General features: G+C 47.1%; 1 protein-coding gene across 1 annotated transcript in view; it reads right to left on the bottom strand.

The window, feature by feature from the left end:
• Nucleotides 1–21,424, bottom strand: part of DYSF (dysferlin) — a 120,154-nt gene that overhangs the window by 56,926 nt on the left and 41,804 nt on the right. The window contains 12 exon segments of the mRNA XM_070948767.1: nucleotides 5,255–5,397; nucleotides 6,761–6,866; nucleotides 7,576–7,690; nucleotides 8,631–8,797; nucleotides 9,903–10,034; nucleotides 10,586–10,741; nucleotides 13,376–13,568; nucleotides 16,300–16,406; nucleotides 17,238–17,362; nucleotides 18,955–19,132; nucleotides 20,270–20,383; nucleotides 20,521–20,636. Coding sequence (XP_070804868.1) covers nucleotides 5,255–5,397; nucleotides 6,761–6,866; nucleotides 7,576–7,690; nucleotides 8,631–8,797; nucleotides 9,903–10,034; nucleotides 10,586–10,741; nucleotides 13,376–13,568; nucleotides 16,300–16,406; nucleotides 17,238–17,362; nucleotides 18,955–19,132; nucleotides 20,270–20,383; nucleotides 20,521–20,636 — 1,652 coding nt within the window.

The following is a 21,424-nucleotide window of genomic DNA, read 5'->3' as shown; positions in this document are numbered from 1 at the left end:
TTTTAATTTGATTTATATGCCACCCTTCTCCGGAGACTCAGGGCGGCTTACAATGTGCTAAGCAATAGCCTTCATACTTTTGTATATTTTATACAAAGTCAGCTTATTGCCCCCACAAACCGGGTCCTCATTTTACCCACCTTAGAAAGGATGGAAGGCTGAGTCAACCTTGAGCCTTGGAGAGATTCGAACCAGCAGAAATTGCAGGCAGCTGTGTTAATGACAGGGTGCACTAAACCACTGTACTATCAAGACATGAAATTTGTATTTCATGTTTTTAATTCTGGCTGTGCACCGCCCTGAGTCCTCAGGGAGAAGGGCGGTATATAAATTGAAAATAAATAAATAAATAAATAAATAAATAAATAAATAAATAAATAAATAAATAAATAAATAAATTAAATAAATTAAATAAATAAATTAATTAATTAAATAAATAAATAAATAAATAAATAAATAAATAAATAAATAAATAAATATTTTATTAGTCATATTTCTATGCCGCCCACTCTCCAAGGACTCTGGGCGGCTTACACCAAAGACAGTATACTAAATAGCAATATTGCCCCCTAACAATCTGGGTCCTCATTTTACCCACCTCGGAAGGATGGAAGGCTGAGTCAACCTTGAGCCGGTGAGATTTGATCCGCTGATCTGCTGAACTAGCAGTCAGCTGAAGTAGCTGCAGTACTGCACCCTAACCACTGCGCCACCTCGGCTCTTAAAATGATTGTCTGTCATGCAGGTCACAGTTATCCCAAAGGTGCTTTTTTCCAAAAGGCAACCGGACTTTCTGGGGGGTTTTCCTTCTCCTCTGAACTGAAGAAGCTTCTTGGATGAGAAGCGAAACTTTTTCAAGGGAAAATCGAAGTCCAGAGTTGCCTTTTGGAAAAGCCCCTTTGGGACAACCGTGACCCCCAGAGACATTCCCCCCAAGAGGAGGTTCCTGACTGCATCCTCAGCCCAACCCGCCTTAGGACAAGGAAGACCCCAGGGCCACCAAAGGCATCTTGGACTCTGGCTTGGAGATCGGATGAAGGGAACACGGGAGAAAAACAACACAGATTTAAGCCACAATTAGAGCATGTGAGCAAAATGCTTTCAGTCAGCTAGTCTTGCAATTAGATTTATTATTTTATGGAATCCGACATTCCCCTCATCCCTGATGCTATCTTGGCACCGGTGTCTTTTCGGTCTCATTCCTTAGGAACTCCATGTGCATCTGCCTGTTTATGTGCTGCTCTATTTTTAAGGCAACCGACTCATCGTTATGTTTTAAACATTTGTTGAAATCCAGAGTTTTGGCCGGCTACATGGATAACTTCTTTAATCCTAGGACAAGCATGTGAAACATTTCCTATGTTTTCCACTATGGGCATGTGGAAAGTTCTTTGTCCACATTCTAGCATTTTTGATACATGCGGCAACAGCTAAGCTCCCAACCCAGGGCACCAACCCATGGGAATAATCCCACATCAACCGCAGGTAAATAAACAGCAGACATTCTCAAGAAAAGAAAACAGTCCATTTCCCTTTAAATAAAGTGTGGGCATTGGGGATGCCTAGCAGGGACCTCTTGATGGTCTCCTTGGAGAGCCAGCCTGGTCTGTAATGATGTAAAAGAATATTTGTAGCCCAGGGTTGAAATGAGGGCTGCTTGGTGCTCTCTGAGTTGGGTTGTATTTTTGCAGACGTTTCATGACCCAACTAGGTAACATCTTCAGGGTTAGAAGGGAGGGGGTGGGTGTGTGGAGAGGAGAATGTGGAGGAAAAGAAAGGGGAGAGGAGGAGGAGGAGGAGGAGGAGGAGGAGGAGGAGGAGGAGGAGGAGGAGGAGGAGGAGGAGGAGGAGGAGGAGGAGAAGGAGGAGGAGAACGACTGTGAGTCCTTGATGGTCTTTGAACTTGGTGGTTCCCTTGTTTCATTACCAAACTATGTGACATCATCAATGCTAGAAGGGAATAGGGTTTATCAAGAGAAGGGAGGCAGGAGAAGGAGGAGGAGGAGGAGAAAGAGAAGGAGAAGGAGAAAGAGAAGGAGAAGGAGAAGGAGAAGGAGAAGGAGAAGGAGAAGGAGAAGGAGAAGGAGAAGGAGAAGGAGAAGGAGAAGGAGAAGGAGAAGGAGAAGGAGAGGAGAAGGAGAAGGAAAGGAGATGATGATGGCGAGGACGAGGAGGGGAGATGGTGTTTGAGAGGAGAAAGAGGAGAAGGAGAAGGAGAAGGAGAAGGAGAAGGAGAAGGAGAAGGAGAAGGAGAAGGAGAAGGAGAAGGAGAAGGAAGGGAGATGGTGATGGAGAAGACGAAAAGGGAGATGGTGTTTGAGAGGAGGAGGAGAAGAAGGAGGAGGAGGAAGAGGAGAAGGAGGAGGGGGAGAAGTAGTAGTAGTATGTGGGGTCCTTGGTGATGGCAGATGTTTCATCACCCAACTAGGTAACCTCATCAGTTCACCAAACTCAGGGAGCCTCAAGGACCCCACAGCCTGGTGTATAGAAATACAGGCAGCCCACCTAGACGGAAAGCTTTCTGCTCAAGTTGACCTGAAGCCCCGACAAGACAAGCTTCTCTTGGGTCACTAGTCCGGCAGGGTCTCCAGCCAACTCCTCCAGAATCGCCCATATCAACGGGCCTCTGGCTTTAGCCAACCCCAGACAAATGCAGTCCGAACAGCTTACAGGAAGGACGCAACTCACCGCTTCCTCAAGGAACAACAAATGAATGTAAACCAAGCAAAAGCTTTGTGCAATCTGCTCCTTTCATCCAGCTTCGCTTTTAACAGTGTCAGTCCATGGACCTCCACACGGAACACAAATCTGGAGAGCTTCTGGCCTCAAGTCAACATGAGTCACATCTTGCTTGATTCTGGGACCACCGTATTGTCCTCCAAGCTGGATGTGATGACCGACTGTGGCCGATCAAAGGAGTTGGCAAAGCCACTCTGTCCATCTTCAGGGACAGCTTGTTCTAACCTCTTCTGGAGGAAACAGAAGTCACGACCTTGAGTGAGGTTCCACCACAGGATCGTGAGGGAGGTTCTCCCAGAGGAAGCTAGCTGAGAATTGCTATATTGTTGGGTTGCTGGAAAAGGAAACTGCTTTCCACAAGGGCGACCCTCACTGCATCTCCACCACTACCATTTCTAGCATTCAAAGCTCAAGAAGGGCAGATGCAAACTGCCAAGAACTCCTCCAGATTATTTGAGGCATCTGTTGTGCAAGGGTGACACCTAGAGGAGAGCAGAAACACTGCCGGTAGCACACTGCGGTATACCAAGTTCCTTCATGAGACTGTGATTCACTGTGTCATTGTTTGTCTGAGTTGGTAGTTCCTTGAGTGGGGTATTGTTTATTACTTGATTGTTGGCTGGTATTAATGCTGGTGTTAATCTGTGCTTATCTGGAGCAAATCTCACTCCCTTCTAGCACTGATGATGTTACCTAGTCAGGGGATGAAACATCTGCTAGAAAACAACCAAACTCAGAGAGCACCAGGGAGCCCACAGTCCTCCTCCTCTTCCTCCTCCTTTCTGCAAACATCACTCTCTTCTATTCTTGATGAATGTATTATTCTATTCTATTCTATTCTATTCTATTCTATTCTATTCTATTCTATTCTATTCTATTCTATTCTATTCTATTCTATTCTACTCTACTCTACTCTACTCTACTCTAGCACTGATGATGTTACTCAGTTGGGTAATGAAAGGTCTGCAAGAAAGAATCAAGTTCAGAGATCACCAGTGACCCCACAGCCGTCCTCCTCCTCCTCCTCCTCTTCCTCCTCCCCTTCTAGCACTGATTCTGTTCCCTATGAATGCAATGAAAATGTCTGTAAGAAAACCCCCCAGCTCAGAAACCATGAAGGAGCCCACAGTTCTGTGTTCCTTTGATTCTTTTTCTACGCCAATCAAACCTCAGAAACAATGCAAAGAACACAAAGGTCACCATGGAAGAAGAGCAAAAGATATTGTGTGCTTCATCCTTACAGTGAGGACACACAACTCCAAGCAGAAGGCTGCAATGGAGAAGACACAGAAGTCTCCAGATTCCATTTTTCAAACCCACTGTAGGGTGTCCATGCTACCTTTGACTCCAGGGAGACTTTCCCATCCCCATAGCTACACAATTGTGCAGGAATGCGGCTTTACCTCTAAAAGGGTTGTGTGGTATAATTGTGCACGCACGCACCGAAAATTTGATTCCCCTCGAAATGTTTATTCAACATTTTGAACCTTGCAAAGCCAGAAGCCTGCCACTGGTTTCCCTCTGTTTAAAAAGCAAAACAGAATTTTAATCCTTTTACTTTAATTTGGAGTTGTAAACCCTTTGGCCTCATCTCCAACAGAAGGAACCTTTCAGCTTTGGTGCATAAAAACATCAGTAAGCTATAAAGCCAAGTATTTATCTACGAGGACACTCCGACCACGAGAGCTGAACACACACAAAATTCAGTACGGCCGGGCAATAACAAGCAAAGCGGTCAGGAGGATAACCCAAAACTTTCTGAGAGAGACACAACTTTGGAGGACAAGTTGACCAATGGCTCCTGCGTCACGTGAGTGACCCAGTTGGGGAAGAACTTAACCCAACCAAACAACCCCAAAGCTTTTTTGTCAAGGAAACAAGAAGAAGAAGAAAAAATCTGAACAGGGATGGGCCAGAAATGATACCTCATGAAGATATTTAGAAAACTCAGAACTTTTAAAAAAACCTCCTTCCAAGCTCATTCTAGAAATAAGAAATAAGATGAGTGAGAGGGAGGGAGGGAGAGAGAGAAGAAGAGAGGGAGGGAGGGAGAAGGAGAGAGAGGGGGGGGGAGGCATTGTTCACAACTTCACTCCATTCATATAGTCCATGTGTGTTGTCTACACTCCAATCATAGATTTAGCACATCTCACAATTATTGAAAACAATGAATTAGTGGAAAGGCTTTTGCCATTAGATATTGCACTCTTCCAATACTTGAGACATCAAGGAGAGAAGCAACCTAGAACTAAGGAGAAATTTCCTGACAGTGAGAACAATTAACCAGTGGAACAGAAGTTGCCTCCAGAAGTTGTGGGGGCTCCATCACTGGAGGTTTTTAGGAAGAAACTGGACAACCATTTGTCTGGCATGGTAGAGGGTCTCCTGCTTAAGCAGGGGGTTAGACTAGAAGATCTCCAGGGTCCCATCCCTCTCTGTTATTCTGTAGATTGCCTGGAGATGATGGGACATGGCTCTTGTCAATGTTTGCTTCGTGTGCCCACCTAGTGCCTACCTTTTTCAATGCTTCCATTTGAGCAAGGTCTCTTCTGCGGAGCCTCACCCAGCGTCTACGCCGGTTAGTGTGATACATCTTCTCTGCTGGCACCCAAGACTTTGGTTTGTTGTCTGGAGGGATGGTGATGCCATATTCCCAGCCTGGGAGAAGAGACAGAAAAGCTTGGGATGTTAAACAGAATGGTCTAACCCAGTGTTTCTCAACCTTGGAAGCTTGAAGATGGGTGGACTTCAACTCCCAGAATCCCCCAGCCAGCGCTGCTGGCTGGGGGATTCTGAGAGTTGAAGTCCACCCATCTTCAAGCTACCAAGGTTGAGAAACACTGGTCTAACCCTTTTGTATTTAACCAAAGGGAAACATCTCTTGAACTTCTACTCCTTTCCATGGACAGGGCTGAGGAATCCTGAAACTGGAATCCTGAAACTGGAAGTCCAGCAGGTCTGTTGAAACCTGACATGCCAAGAGCCTTGGTAGTACAGTGGTCTAAGGCACCCTGTTATTAAGCTGGTTATTAAGACCAGCTGCCTGCAATTACTGCAGGTTCGAATCTCGCCAAGGCTCAAGGTTGACTCAGCCTTCCATCCTTTCTAAGGTAGGTAAATTGAGGACCCAGTTGTGGGGGCAATAAGCTGACTTTGTATAAATATACAAAAGGATGAAGGCTATTGCTTAGCACATTGTAAGCCACCCTGAGTCTCCGGAGAAAGGGGCGGCATATAAATCAAATTTAAAAAAAAAAAAATTCCAGATCTTGGGACCTTGATGGACACATCAAGGAAGAAAGTCCTTGCTGACCGTTTTTTAAACCCAAACAGCAAGGAATTGCTCGGTAGCCTCCAAGTATCCCTTCCTCTAGTTTTAGTAATAAATCCGGCTACAGCCCATCATGCTAGACCTACTTCAAAAGAGAGAGAAGGAAATAATACGAAGGAATGCCAGGAGATTCCTTATCATCTCATTTCCTTGTTCAAGAAGCAAGAATGTGTTTGTCCAGACAAAAGTGGGGGGTTGCTCTAAATCCTCCAGAGCTTTTGAGTTCTCTTTCCATTATTGTCTATTTTCTATGTGTCTGCTGTCTTTTTTTAAAAAAAGAGAATTGTTTCTTTAAAAACTTACCGTCAAAGATGTTGTCCCGAAGGTGCTTTTTTCAAGAGGCAACTTAACTTTCTTAGTTTTCTTAGATATTCTCATCCAAAAAGCTTCTTCAGCTCTGCAAGAAATATAAATCCTCCATTCCCCACCATCCAGTCAGAGTTGAAGAAGCTTCTTGGATGATAAGCGAAAGGTCTTCAAAGAAAACACCAAGAAAGTCCAGTTGCCTTTTGGAAAAGCACTTTTGGGGAGAAACGTGACCCGGATGACTGAGAGTCTCTAGAGACGGTCAAAGATCTTTTCTACCTGCTGGGCAACCTGAGGGTCACTCCGGACAGACAAGGAAAACTTGGCCAGGAACGTTGCCTCAACCCAACTGTTTTTCCATCCATCCCAAAAGAAAGCAAATACCTTTCTCGTCCACCGCCCGGTTGAGATCGGTGTCCCACTCCACATCTTCCCACTTCCACCCCAGAGGACACTCAATTTCTTCCTTGGGCAAAATCTTCTCCCCATTCTGGAAAAAAGAGAAGAAAATCCAATGAAGACCACCTGATGGTCCTCTCATGCGAGTCAGAAGGAACGAGGGCTCCTTGGGGTTTCTGAGCTTGTGGTTTTCTTGCAGACATTTTTTTTTAACCAAACCAGGTAATATCATCAGTGCTAGTAGCTAGTTTAGAGATTAGCTAGCCAGTAGACTAGCCACTAGCACTAATATTACGTAGTTTGGGTAATGAAATGTCTGCAAGAAAAGCACCAAGCTCAGAGAACACCAAGGACCCTACAGTCCTCCTCCCTCCCTCCTCCTCCTCTTCCTCCTCTTCCTCCTCCCTCTCCTCCTCCTGCTCTCCACAAAGCCCACTCCCTTCTAGACCTGATGATGTTCCCTAGTTCCCTACAAAAAAACCACCAAGCGCAGAGAACACCAAGGACCCTACAGTCCTCCTCCTCTTCCTCCCTCCTCCTCCCCCTCCTGCTCCACCCTCTTCTCCTCCTCTTCTCCACAAATCCCTCTCCTTTCCAGCATTGATGATGTTCCCTAGCTTGGTCATGAAACGTCTCCAAGAAAACCACCAAGCTCAGAGAGCACCAAAGACCCTTGATTTCAACCCTGAGTTACAGATATTCTCCTATCTAAGTTGTAATAAAGCTGAGAAGAAGGAACTTCCATGATCCATGCAAAGGAAAGTCCCTCACCCACCCCATTAAACCAAATCCTCACTTACCACATCTGTGTAGGCTTCGGCCATATGGATCCACTGGCCTCCTGGAAGCCGAACTTGGTTCTCAAAGACTTCCTCCACAAAGCTCATGTGACCTGCGTCCACGTCATGCAGCAGCCTGAATTGGGTAGGGAGGGGGCATATGACCCTGACTCCTTTTGACCTTTTTCTCTCACCCTAAAAGGACCATTAATAAACGGGAGCCCTCCTAACCCCTCGCCTTGGTCCCTCAGTCTTCCTTGGGTTGGCAGGAGAGGGCAGAAGACAATTCGGGCAGAAATTGGGTATCCCCCCCCCCAAAAAAAAATGTATTTCTGTGCCTTATATTTCTGAAAATTCAGAGTGGGCCCATCTTTCATCATCATCTTTGTTCTTGGAAGATGGGTCTTCTCCAGATGATGATGATGATGATGATGATGATGATGATGATGATATAACAACCTTGATGATGCAAATAGCAACTCTTTAAGTAACTGGTCGAGTTGCAACCATTGATGAGGCTCTAAAGCTACACAAAATTTAAGACTTCTGAAAGTTCTCAAATGGATTTTGCATCTTCTTCACTCAAAAGCAAAAGCAAAATCTGAATCTGAATTCAGATTCTGATCCAGATTCCTCTTTCCCACCTTCTGTAACATTCAGGTGACTCTGAGGATAGGGATAAACCCCCAAGTGGCCTCAATTACTCTCATGGAGCTAACAACCCAACTTCAGAGGGCTAACGACTGGATGGCTGCACAGAATATAAATCCTTCCATTCCCCACCAGTCAGTCAGAACCGAAGCAGCTTCTTGGATGCGGAGTGAAATGTTTTCAAGGGAAAAAAACCCCAAGAAAGTCCTGTTGCCTTTTGGAAAAGCACCTTTGGGTCTCCATGTTTCCAATGCCCAGCAGGTTCCTGCCTGAGACCAGGCATCAAGGCAGCCCATGGGGTGATCTGGGGGGAGGGGGGAAAGGACTGAATGCCACTTTCCTGAGCTAGGAAGACCTAACCCAGGAGGGCCCAAGGAAAGGGGAGAGACCCTGGAGACTTCAACCTCCTGCTGTCCGTCACTCACGTCTTCTCGGGGCTGACAAACCAATCTCCAGCCCAGGCCCAACCAGGGGAAGGCTTGAAGCTGTCCTTGGGTAGCTTGATCTTGGCGGTGATGTCCGAGTACTTGGGGTAGGTGAGACCCGTTGTGCCCCAGTTCCCTACCAGCGCCAGCTTCGTTTGGTTTTCATACTAAGGCCCAAAAGGATGAGAAAGAGAGAAATCGGGCATGAGCAAATGGGCAAAGCCCCTCTCCCAAAAGCCCTTCTGCTCCAAAGTCACAGGACGGAGGGGCTTTTCCCCAGGAGCTAAGAGGCAAATCAGCCTGGAGTCCTTGGGGTGCAAGAAGAGAGCCCGAGCGGACACCCTCCCCTCCTTTTACACAGCGCATCTACTAGTTATGCAGACTGTGCTTTAGTCTGGCAAGATCCCTGTCCGTAGGCAGGCGCCAGTAAAGAAAGTACTCTGAATAAATCCTTATCTTGTTCTTGGTTCCTTGCCCCTGACAGGACCTTAGAGGAAGAGCAATGGACTTTTTGGAGTGTGCAAGCTAAAAGGAAATTTTTGCTGGGTGGAATTCTATTCAGTGCAATGGGCAAATGAACAATAGTTAATTAATAATGATTGAGGCCACCAGAAGAGGAAGAGCCAGAACTTTATACGGAGGAGGAGGAGGAGGAGGAGGAGGAGGAGGAGGAGGAGGAGGAGGAGGAGGAGGAGGAGGAGGAGGAGGAGAAGGAGGAGGAGGAGGAGGAGGAGGAGGAGGAGGAGGAGGAGGAGGAGGAGGAGGAGGAGGAGAAGGAGAAGGAGAAGGAGAAGGAGGAGAAGGAGAAGGAGAAGGAGAAGGAGAAGGAGAAGGAGAAGGAGAAGGAGAAGGAGAAGAAGAAGAAGAAGAAGAAGAAGAAGAAGAAGAAGAAGAAGAAGAAGAAGAAGAAGAAGAAGAAGAAGAAGAAGAAGAAGAAGAAGAAGAAGAAGAAGAAGAAGAAGAAGAAGTAACAGTAGTAGTAGTAGTAGTAGTAGTAGTAGTAGTAGTAGTAGTAGTTTCTCCCTCCAGGACTAGAAGCAGAATGGTGTAAACAACAAGAAAAGAAGTGGAGTAGGGTCAGAGCATCAGGAAAGAACATTCAAGCCCTTTTGAATTTCTGAATGGAAAGGTCTCTGCCCAGTTCAAGTTCCAATGCAAAGGGGTGCCTACTCCTCTCCCCTTGCATGGCAGGTGCCCCCAAAACTACCAGCCATCCAGTTGTGGAGAACTTCCTCGTCCCAACCCCATTAGAGAAGAGCAGATCTGGCTCACCGTTTCAGCAAAGACAGAGAGCCTCCCCTCGGTTGTCTGGTTGAACTCCTTCTCGTCCACAGCCAGCCCCAGCCACAGCCGAACCCGGATCTGAGCTGGGATCCTGGGACCTGCCACCTCTTCCTGTGGACACTAGAGGGGGGGGGGAAAGGAAGAAGGCTCAGAGCTATTGGAGGTTGGCAGCCTGGCGGGGCTTCAAGAGACAACCCTTCGCTTAACTTCCAAAGCACCTGAGGGCAGGTAGAGGGTCTCCTGCCTGAGCAGGGGGCTGGACTACAGGACCTCCCTTCCAGCTCTATTCCAATTCTCATTCTAATTCTTCTTTCAGATGATCAAAGCAACTAAGTCAGTAGGACAGGCTGAAAGGATGACCACAGGGAGGTCATTTCAGGGCAGTGGGGGGAACGTGGGAATTGCAATCTTGAATGGTTGAATTGGGCCTAAAAGTCTTGCATTGAATGAATCAATGAATCCATGGGATATCAAGCAAGGCAAGATCTGCCACGTGACTCCATTCATTCTGCCTTCAGATTGCCCCCGTTTGCCCAGAACAGTTTGCAGACCGCAGCTCCCCAGAGAAGAGATGTTGCTTGACTTGAAAGTACTTCTGACCTTTTCATCCCATGTATCCTCCCCGCCCCCGTTAGAAAGCCCAAATCCCACCCGGCCCTGAGTAAACGTACTTTTAAGAATATGGTCTGGAGCCTTCCACAGTTTTTGCCACAGCAGCTGGCTCCGTTGTGGGAGAAGAGGACCTCTCGGGCGGGCAGCCGGGCGTAAGCCACCCGCCGGTCGCCTTGCAACATCCAGATCACAACATCCGGGAGGCTGTTCTGGGGCTGGCAAGGGAAGGGTTAACGGACTTTAGGCAGAGGTCCTCTTTCACCAGAGGAATCCTACCTGTGAGCTGAGGAGATCGAAGGGGAGAGGAGATATGGCTCTCACTAAAGGCCTTCACAGAATTAGCCAAAAGAGTCTCCTTCATAAAATGGTAAAAGTTGGGTTAGATGATGCCCCTTTTGGTTGGACTCTACCAAATGTTCTCCACCATGGTTTGGAAGGGAGGATGGAGTGGAGGGCCACAGGGGCTCTCCTGGATCTTGTGCTGGTCTTATCCATGACTTGGATGGGGAGGTTGAAGGACCACTCCTCAAGTTGCAGGTGACCCACAGCTGGGAGGGTGGCTGACACTTCAGAGGGCAGAGAGAGGGTTGACAAAGCTCTTGAGCTGTGTGGGGGCTGTAATGAATCAACGGAATTCAACAGATGAATTTACAACAGGCGTGTCCCAACATGCGGCCCACAGGCTGCATCTGGCCCTGGACAACTATTTTATTTTTTATTTTATTTATTTTAATTTATTTTTATATGCCGCCCTTCTCCGGAGACTCAGGGCGGCTTACAATGTGCTCAGCAATAGCTTTCATACTTTTGTATATTTTATACAAAATCAGCTTATTGCCCCCACAAACCGGGTCCTCATTTTACCCACCTTAGAAAGGATGGAAGGCTGAGTCAACCTTGAGCCTGGTGAGAATTGAACTTGCAGTAATTGCAGGCAGATGGATGTTAAATGCTGCCTTAGTAGGAGGCATTAGCCTCCTACGCCACTTAGGCTCCTAGTAATGTGATCCCACAAGATTGTGAGCTTTTAGCACTATCTGTACATCCATACAGTGCAATAGTGGCAAATACCTGTAGTTCAGGTGTAGGATGAGGGTGAAGGTTTGTTCTCCGAGTTTGTGGGTTGGTTTCCAAATGTCTTGTTACCAGGCTAGGTAACATTTTCAATGGAGTCCCCTAAACGCCACTGAAGATGTTACCTTGCCTGGTAAGAAAACGTTCGGAATCCAATCCACCAGCTCAGAGAACAAACCTTCACCCTCAACATACAAACATACATACAGTGTGTGTGTGTGTGTGTGTGTGTGTGTGTGTGTGTGTGTGTGGCAAAATATGAAATACACCTGCTAAAATGCTACTCTAGCCTAATGCCAGACCTGCCGCGACTTGGTCCTTTAGTCAAGGAAAACCCTCGACTCCATTTGTAGCGAAAGGTATACCAAGTGGATTAGAATATAGCAAAGCCAGAACTGAGGTTTACGCGCCAAAATCTCCCGGTTAAACTTTGCCCGTCCAGTTCCTCCCCCTGCCAAGAGGGGGGGGGGTGGAAGAGGACTGACAGCTAGCAAAAGCAAAGCTCAATTGTACGATGGCAGCTTTGACTTCTTCCTTGTTGCAACATGTAGGTCAATATTGGTCTTTTTTTCTCTTGTTTGTTTTAAGTAAGAAAGTCCTGTACTTCGTTTTGCATTTCTTCTTTCGTTTTCATCTACATCTTTTCAGTGAAAGGTTAGGGTTAGGCTAACCCTGACCCTTTTCATGAGTCTGTGTTTAAACTTTGCCTAAATAATTCTTGTCATTCTGCATAATGCCTAGGTCTTATGCGCAATGCCGAGGGAAAGTATATATGGCACATTAAAATAACAGAGATTTCATACTTTCCCTAAAAACGTCACACATCCTGTAGATTTCCTAGGCGTTCTATACCGTGCCGGCTTTTCACACCTTGTGGGTAACATATGCAATACATTAACTATTTTATATTTTACATGCGGCCCAAGACAATTCCTCTTTACTCCAAGAGGCCCAGGCAAGCCAAAAAGTTGGACACGCCTGCTTTGCATGCTTTAGCAAATAGAGATCGTGTTATCCGACCCCCTGTTTTTTTACACTTATCATGTTAGCACCCCTTTCGGAGTGGAGCGGTAGCCTAGAGGTGGAGCTCTTGCCTCACAATCAGGAGGCTGTGAGTTCGATCCTAGATAGAGGCAGATATTTCTCTTAGTGGGCACAGTGAGAATTTATCTGCTGAAAAAAACCTCCACATTGGCGACAGGAAGGGCATCCGGCCAGTAAACACTCTGCTAGCTCCATTCGGTTGCCCAGACACCACCCCGCACGGGATCATGGGGTCGTTAAAAGAAGATGATGGTGTCAGCACCCCTTTCCCTAGACCTGTGATGGCGAACCTATGGCACGTGTGCACCAGGTGGCACATTGAGCCATGTCTCCTGGCACGCATGGTGTCACCTGTTCCTCTTCTGGGTTTCTGGCACACATGCGTGCGTGACAATCAGCTAGCCTTTTTGCATGTGGCAGTGCTGGAAACTAGAAGAGCTGGTCTTCCATTTTCCTGTACAAACATGTGCGCCAGCCAGCTGATCATCGGATGTGCATGCACACCAGAAATCCGGAAGAGTAGCCGGCTGAAACCAGAAGTTCATTTTCAGGTTCGCACATGCGCCCTGGCAGCTTTTTTTACGGGTTGTAGCCGAGATGTGCACGCTCCCTTTTCGACACTCGGTGCTGAAAAGGTTCACCATCACTGCGCTAGACGTAAGAAATGGCTCAATGGCTTAGAGGAGACAGAAGAGCTCTGTTCCTCTTTGCATGCCGAGAACTCTACCTACCTCCTCCACCATGGATTTTAAGCGAGAGAGCCAATCTTCTGCCTGATCCAAAACCATCTGTAGGTCAGAGTCTTCGTGCTTCATCTTCAAGGCCGCCTGGACCATCTGATCGAGGTTGGTGGTGCGGAAACGATAGAGATATTGGTCCAAGTGGGTGCTGTTGGGCTTCTGAGTGACGTCAACCAGGGGCTGGCTGTGGAAGGAGGTAGCCAAGGAAGCCCGTGTTAGTCTCATCCTAATCCAATAGCCCAATTACCACTTTTTCCCTACTTAAAACCGAAGAACACGGTGGCTGGACTCCTTCAAAGCTGACCCCAGCCAGAGCTTAGAACAACTCAAAGAAGATGGGAAGAGGTGGTGAGACCACCTGAGAATCGCCAAGAATCAGACACGACTGAATGGATAACATCATCATCATCATCTCTATTTAACTATTTATTATTATGTTGTTGTTATTACTATTTCTATTAATGTTGTTGTGGTTATACAATTATGTAAGCAATTGACCGGGACATTACACTCTTCACAGAGCACATAAGTCTGAGGGCTGGGAGGAGGAGCGTTGGGGTCTTGGGTTGACCAGACAGAGGAGGCTTCTAATCCTCTGGACAATCATCTCTTTGAAAGAAAAACAAACATTTTGTCCTTCCACATGAGCACAAAATAACATTTTTTTTCTGCTGGGTTATTTTCGGCTGTTGTGGAAACCCATCCTGTTTATTTGTCTTTCCACCAACTCAATTAGAGAAATCCCTGAGGAAGTTTTAATGTTGCAGCGAGCTGAGCAACCATCTTCCGCCTTCCCTTTCATTCCTGGAATTTGCTGTCGTTTCTCTATTTGGGGGGAAACAATGCTTCCATCCTCGCCCATTTTTTTCACACGCGCCTCTTGTTTTGGATTTCAATCACGGGGAGGACAGGAATATGGCCTTGCTTGGGAACAGTGTTTCCTTAAAAACAACGTGGCCGTGATTTCACGCATGGATCGGTTGGGGTCTGGGCATGGAAGCGCAAACAGGGCAGAGGGATGGGATCGGATGGGGGACCACCAGGAAATGTCACGGCCGGGAAGTTGAAAAATTACCCTGGGAAAAAACAGCTGGTTCCCTTGATGCATACGAAAAGGGTGAACTGATGTGATGAGCAGATGACAAGCTGAGTTCAAGTGAATTTTGATTGATTAGGTCAGTGCTTGTCAACTTTGGAGACTTTATGGTAGGGGACTTCAACTCCCAGAATTCCCCAGCAAAGCTGGCTGGGGAATTCTGGGAGTTGAAGTCCCCCTGTCTTAAACTGGATGATGCTAAGCAGGGACAGTTCGTAATTAATATTTAAGGCAGTCCTGGTCTCAGACCCAGGACTAAATTTGCCTGGTCAAAAACCATCTGTGGGAAACTGCTTCCAGGAAGCTGCCAAGAAAACTTTATGGATGTGTCTATGGAGCCCTTTTAAAAAATCATCCTGGACTTCTGAAGACTTCCCCCCCCCTTTTTTTTTTAATCCTGCTGCAGCTTTCCGGGAAATCCAGAGCAAAGCAGGGAAGGGGGGGAGGGAGGAAAAATTGCAAACATTGTAGGACTGAAATGGGTGATCTTCTCTGGGGGGTTTTCCTCACTTGCCTTAATTTGAAGAGGACAAATCTCTTAGGGATTCCTTGCCTGTTCCCAGCCCTTCAAAGGGGAAGCTAATATTTTTGGGGTGGGGGGTGGAGGTCTCTTCTTTCCCAGCCCATCAGTCCATCCAGCCCCCTTGGCCCAGGGAGCCAAATGCCTTTTGGGATGGGGGTCTCTGCAATTTGAAGAAGAGATTGGACAGCCCTTTGTCTGACATGGTCTAGAACAGGGGGTTGGACTAGAAGACCTCCAAGGTCCCTTCCGACTCGGCTATTTATTATGTTATTCCGTTGTTCTGTTATTCAGTTATTCCACATTCTAAAACACACCATTTCTAAACTTCAGGTGACCCTGTTTAGAAAGAGGACACTCCAGGAACATTACAAGATTTACTTAATTCTGGTTTGTGTAATGTTTTAATGTTTGGCATCTCTTTTTTCATAATAGTCATAAACAGCCGGTGTCAGCAAGACGGGCAGCATGTAAATTTGAAAGGAAAGGAAAGGAAAGGAAAGGAAAGGAAAGGAAAGGAAAGGAAAGGAAAGGAAAGGAAAGGAGGGAAGGGAAGGGAAGGGAAGGGAAGGGAAGGGAAGGAAAGGAAAGGAAAGGAAAGGAAAGGAAAGGAAAGGAAAGGAAAGGAAAGGAAAGGAAAGGAAAGGAAAGGAAAGGAGGGAAGGGAAGGGAAGGGAAGGGAAGGGAAGGGAAGGAAAGGAAAGGAAAGGAAAGGAAAGGAAAGGAAAGGAAAGGAAAGGAAAGGAAAGGAAAGGGAAGAAGGAAGGAAGGAAGGAAGGAAGGAAGGAAGGGAAGAAGGAAGGAAGGAAGGAAGGAAGGAAGGAAGGAAGAAAGAAAGAAAGAAAGAAAGAAAGAAAGAAAGAAAGAAAGAAAGAAAGAAAGAAAGAAAGGAGGCATCCAGAGCATGACTTCACAGAGGCTTTGAACCTGAAGGGGTCCAAACCAGGAGCTTCGAGAGGAGGATAGGGGGGCTGTTCTCCACCCCCTCCCCATGCCTGCGGACGGGAGACCCCCTCCTCGAGTGAGGGCTGTGCCAGGCCAGCTCAGCCCACAGCCACACAAAGAGCCCATTCAGGCCAGAGGGGGAATTTATGACCTGGCTCCAGCATCACCTTTTCAACTCGGGGCCTCCAGAGGAGCCTGTGCCCACCAATGGACGGCATTCCTCAGCCCCGGGACCCCCTCCAAGGTAAACAAACAAGCTTGTCATGGAGCCTCCCAGGGGCTCGTGGCCTGGACACACACACACACACGCACACACACACACACACACTCACACACACACCACTGCACGCCTACCTGCAGTCCATCATGAGCTCATCCAGCATCTGAGCCACCAGGGTGTCCAAGGTGCTGGCAGAACGCTGGGCTTTGTGGGCCAGGTGGACCAGCTCCAAGTTGGCAGCCTGCATTGGGCAGAGAGCAGAAATGCCACTGAAGGAGGTGGCCTGGCAGCCCTCTGGCTGGCCCATGGGGCAGCTGAAGGACACATACGCACACAGGGCACCACACAGCCTCTTGTGCTACAGCCATCAGGAGCCCCCAGACCTTTCTCTGGCCATCCTGGGCAGCCCCTTGGAAGGGTCCTTGGTGCTTCCTGAGCTTGGTCGCTTTCTGGCAGACGTTAGCACTGATTATGTTCCCTAATTGGGTCGTGAAATGTTTACAAGACAACAATCAAGGTCAGAGAGCACCAAGGACCCCACAATCCTCCTCCTCCTCCTCCTCCTCCTCCTTCCCCCCAACAGAATTTCATTTTTAATGTGTGCCAGAGTCCCACAGAAAGTTATCTCCTCCTCCTCCTCCTCCTCTCTGCAAAACCCCCCTCCCTTCTAGCACTGATGATGTTCCCTAGTTGGGTCACGAAACGTCTGCAAGGAAACCATCCAGCTCAGAGAGCACCAGGGACCTCTCATTTCAATCCTGAGCCACAAAGATTCTCCTTTATTAGCCCCTTTCGAGACCCAGTCCCATTCGACACGAGTTTAACTCAATTAATGCCCACGTGCGACTTCAGACGCTGCCAACTCAGCACTCTCCTGCCGACTGTAATCAGAAAGGCAAGATGGAGGCCATGCTGGTGCGATCCATGTTCTGCCTAGTTTTTTAAGGGTATCGCTTACAAGACAGGATCGGCTCGTTCTACTAACTGACCGAGACCCCAGAGAAAAGCAGAATCTCTTCTGGACACTAACTGGGGGTCTCCAATACTAGCCTTCTCGGCCCCAAGCACTCACCAGCCGGTCTGCAGCCCTGGCAAGAAGATTCTGGGCATCCATCCTGTGGCTGCTGTCCTCCCAGTAGGAGGAGAGGACCACCACTGGTTTCACGTTGCCCCAGGGAAGGTAGTAATACTGACAGCCTGCAGATGGGAAAGGCAGAGAGGCCTCCGTTTATTTATTGATTACATTTCTATACCAGCCACCTCGCCTGAGTGGCTCTCCGCCTGTAGGAGAAGAGCTGAGAGAGCTGGGGGTGGAGTTAAGCAAGTCATCAGCCTAGAATCCTTACATTCCCACAAACCATCTAAGTCCAAGCCCTCTTGAATTCCACGGGCCCTTCTCTGGTGCCAGTTTCATATTGTACATCAGTTGACTAGATTCTTGGGTGCAGGCTTGAGCAATGAATCAACTTAACTGGATCGTATGTGTGATCCTCATCCTTCATGCCTGACACCACCCAAGAAGCAGCAAGTTCTTATGGAAGGCTTTGCATTTTTTATATAAAATATTTAGATAGATAGATAGATAGATAGATAGATAGATAGATAGATAGATAGATAGATAGGTAGGTAGGTAGGTAGGTAGGTAGGTAGGTAGACAGACAGACAGACAGACAGACAGACAGACAGACAGACAGACAGACCGACAGACAGACAGACAGACAGACAGACAGACAGACAGACAGACAGATGATGGATGGATGGATAGATGATAGATAGATGATGGACGGATGGATAATATGGATGGATGGATGAATGGATAGATGATAGATAAGATAGATAGATAGATAGATAGATAGATAGATAGATAGATAGATAGACAGACAGACAGACAGACAGACAGACAGACAGACAGACAGACGATGGATGGATGGATAATAGATGGATGGATGAATGGATAGATAGATAGACAGACAGACAGACAGACAGACAGACAGACAGATGATGGATGGATGGATAATAGATGGATGGATGAATGGATAGACAGACAGACAGACAGACAGACAGACAGGTGATGGATAGATGGATAATAGATGGATGGATGAATGGATAGATAGATAGACAGACAGACAGATAGATGATGGATGGATGGATAATAGATGGATGGATAGATAGATAGATAATAGATGGGTGGATGAATGGATAGATGATAGATAGATAGATGGATAGATGGATAGATAGATAGATAGAGAGATAGAGAGATAGAGAGATAGAGAGATAGAGGTAGAGGTAGAGATTAGAGGTAGAGATAGAGATATAATAAAATATTATATATAAAAATGCAAATATATACAGAATTGAGTCAGTGAAGCCTATCACCATGGCATGACCACTTTCATTAGATCAATGTTTCTCCACCTTGGCATCTTGAAGATAGGTGGACCTCAAAGCCGGCTGGGGAACTCTGGGAGTTGAAGTCCGCCCATCTTCAAGTCACCAAGGTGGACAAATATCAGATTAGATGTTGCTCCAGGCACCTTCCAAGCCCACCATCCTACCAATCCATGAACACCCTCAGGATGGATCAAGAGTTTTGTAATTTTCAGATCTTCTCTTCCTTGAAGAAAGCCCAGCTGAGAAGGAAGGATCACAATAAGCATGCCATCCCATCCAGGAGTCACAAGATCAAAGATCTCCCGTTCCAGAATAAATCTCTGGTGACCCACCCAAATTCGATCTCCGGTTCTGCTCTCCGTGGTCCACCTGCCTGTGGCTCCCACCTCCTTCCTTACCATCAAAGATCGCCCGGCTGAACTGCGTGGTGGACGCCAGCGGCAGGCAGGTGTTGTCAAATTTGTTTCCGTAGTTGCCGATGCTGACCTCAAACTGGATGGCGTCACCCACGCCCTGCAGCATGGTGGCCGAGTAGAAGGCGGCAAAAAGGTTGTATTTCCGCCGACGGAGGTATTTCTGAAAAAGACAAGAGAAGGGGGGTCATTCTTGGAGAAGCCCACCCTACATACTCTAGTCTGGACTAAGAGCCACTACTGGGATTTGCACAGGTAGCCTTCAACTTACAAGAGTTTGCTTAGTGACCGCTCAAAGTTACAACAGCACTGGAAAGAAAGAGACTTAGGGCCGTGTTTCACACTTACGACCGTTCCAGCATCCCTGGGGTCAGGAGATCCAAATTCGGACACTTGGCAACTGACTCATATTTATGACGGTCGCAGTGTCCCAGGGTCACGTGAGGCTCTCCCTTTTGCAACCTCCTAACGAACAAAGTCGATGGGGAAACCTGATTCACTTAACAACCGTCTGACTAACTAAACCACCGCCGTGATTCGCTTAACAACTGTTGTCAAGAAAAGTTGCAAAACGAGGCAAAATTCACTTAGCAATGGTCTCGCTCAGCAACAGGGAGTTTTGGGCTCGATTGTGGTCATAAGTCGAGGACTAGCTGTAACATAAAGTTTAAAAATGCTTTAAAAAACCTCCACAATTAAAATGAGAATAAAAATGTTAAAATTTAAAAACCAAAGATTGGCAGCTTGGGGGGGGGGATCTTCTCTCTGCCCCATCAACCACCCCCAATGTAGCTGGTCCCTGTCAGGGCTCTTCCAGAAGTCCAGTGGGGGGGGGAGGGTAGTGGCAGGTGCAAGAATTCAGGAACCAGGACAGACATCAAAAGCACTACGAGTTTATGTCCCTCTTCCTGGACACAAGAATCTGATCTACTAACGTTCAAGCAGAGAAGAGTCAACAGGCTTCAAGGCAGCCTGGACTTAGGTCTCCTATGGGGGCGTAGAGACTCCAAACTGATGATGTGTTTGACTCCACCAGCCTCAGCCTCGTCATCTTTTACAGAAGGGGTCTCCAAACTTGACCACTTTAAGACTTGTGGACTTCAACTCCCAGAATTCCTCAGCCAGCTTTGCTAGCCTAGGAATTCTGGGAGTTGAAGTCCACAAGTCTTAAAGTGGTCACATTTGGAGACCCCAGCCCTAGATGATCACTTAAGAATATACCCCCCTTTCACTGCAAAGAAGATGAAGACGTTAATGGCCATGGCATCTCCACAGGAGGTCTACGGCATGAAAGCTTTACCTCCACTCTCAGGATGTCATCAGCAGGGATGTCCCCCAACTTCTGCTCAACGTGATCCACCAGCTTGGTCTCCAGCTCCACCAGCAGTCGGCCACGATAGGCCACGCCTTCTCCCTTGGGATATAAGAATGAGCCCATGAGAAGGTCCTCCCACTTCACACAAGCCAGCTCTCGCTTCCAACTTGGCCAACTGAGTGAACCCAACTGCTTCTCCAGGGTTGCACGCCAGCTACTAAGAAGAGTTGTCTCACCTTGCCACTGTTGAGCTCTTCATAAGGGTCAGGGAACCCGGTGAACTCCCTCGGACTGCCGTAGAGGTTGATGTAACAAGGGCCAAAGGTGGGCAGGAAGCCAAGACCATCATCAACTGTGGAAAGAAACCCATGAAGGTGGAACTACGGAGACCATTGTCTACCTGAAATAACCTATTTTAGAGTCCACCCAAATATTCTTCTACCCAAACAGAAGCAGGAGGTTTCTGAATCTTCTGAATTGAGAAGAAATCCTTGTATTTTTTTTTTTTCAACTCATGACATTAAACTCAGGTGAGAAGGGACATGCTGGCCATTTTTACTCAGTTACGGATGTGAGTTACTCACATCCATACCGTGATCCCTGCCTTCTGGATTTCTAGCAATCAAAGCAAGGTATCCACCCTCAGAAGGCCACCAGTAGAGAAACTCAATGACTACACTCATGGTTTGGAGATCCCTTCACCAGAACCAGATAAATTTGCAGCCAACTTCCTAGATTTAGTAGTTTTCTCATGCTATATGTGCACAAAGGTCCATCCTGTTCCATAAGTGCTTCTCCACCTTGGCAAGTGGAAGGCAGGTGGACTTCAACTTCCAGCAAAGCTAGCTGGGGAATTCTGGGAGTTGAAATCCACCCATCTTCTCTACCTGCCAAGGTGGAGAAACGCTGAAGAAGCAAGAGAGAACTACAATGTTGGACCGGGGAATTCTGGGAGTTGAAGTCCACCCATCTTCAAGTCATCAAAGCTGAGACACATTGTGTGTCAGCGTTCCAGAAAAACCCCAACTCCGAGTAAAGACGCAGAAGCCAGCATTTTTCAAAGTTCCATTTACTAGAATAGGTAAACTGGCACATCTGAGAGATCCAGGTTTTCCCTCAGTAAATCAAAACCCCCAAAAC

Source organism: Pituophis catenifer, unplaced genomic scaffold, assembly GCF_029215685.1.
Source record: "Pituophis catenifer annectens isolate HBS135680 unplaced genomic scaffold, rPitCat1.0.hap2 SCAF_8, whole genome shotgun sequence".
NCBI classification, from domain to species: Eukaryota; Metazoa; Chordata; class Lepidosauria; order Squamata; family Colubridae; genus Pituophis; species Pituophis catenifer.
The sequence above is the reverse complement of the archived record's forward strand: the minus strand, read 5'-3'. Positions and strand labels throughout refer to the sequence as shown.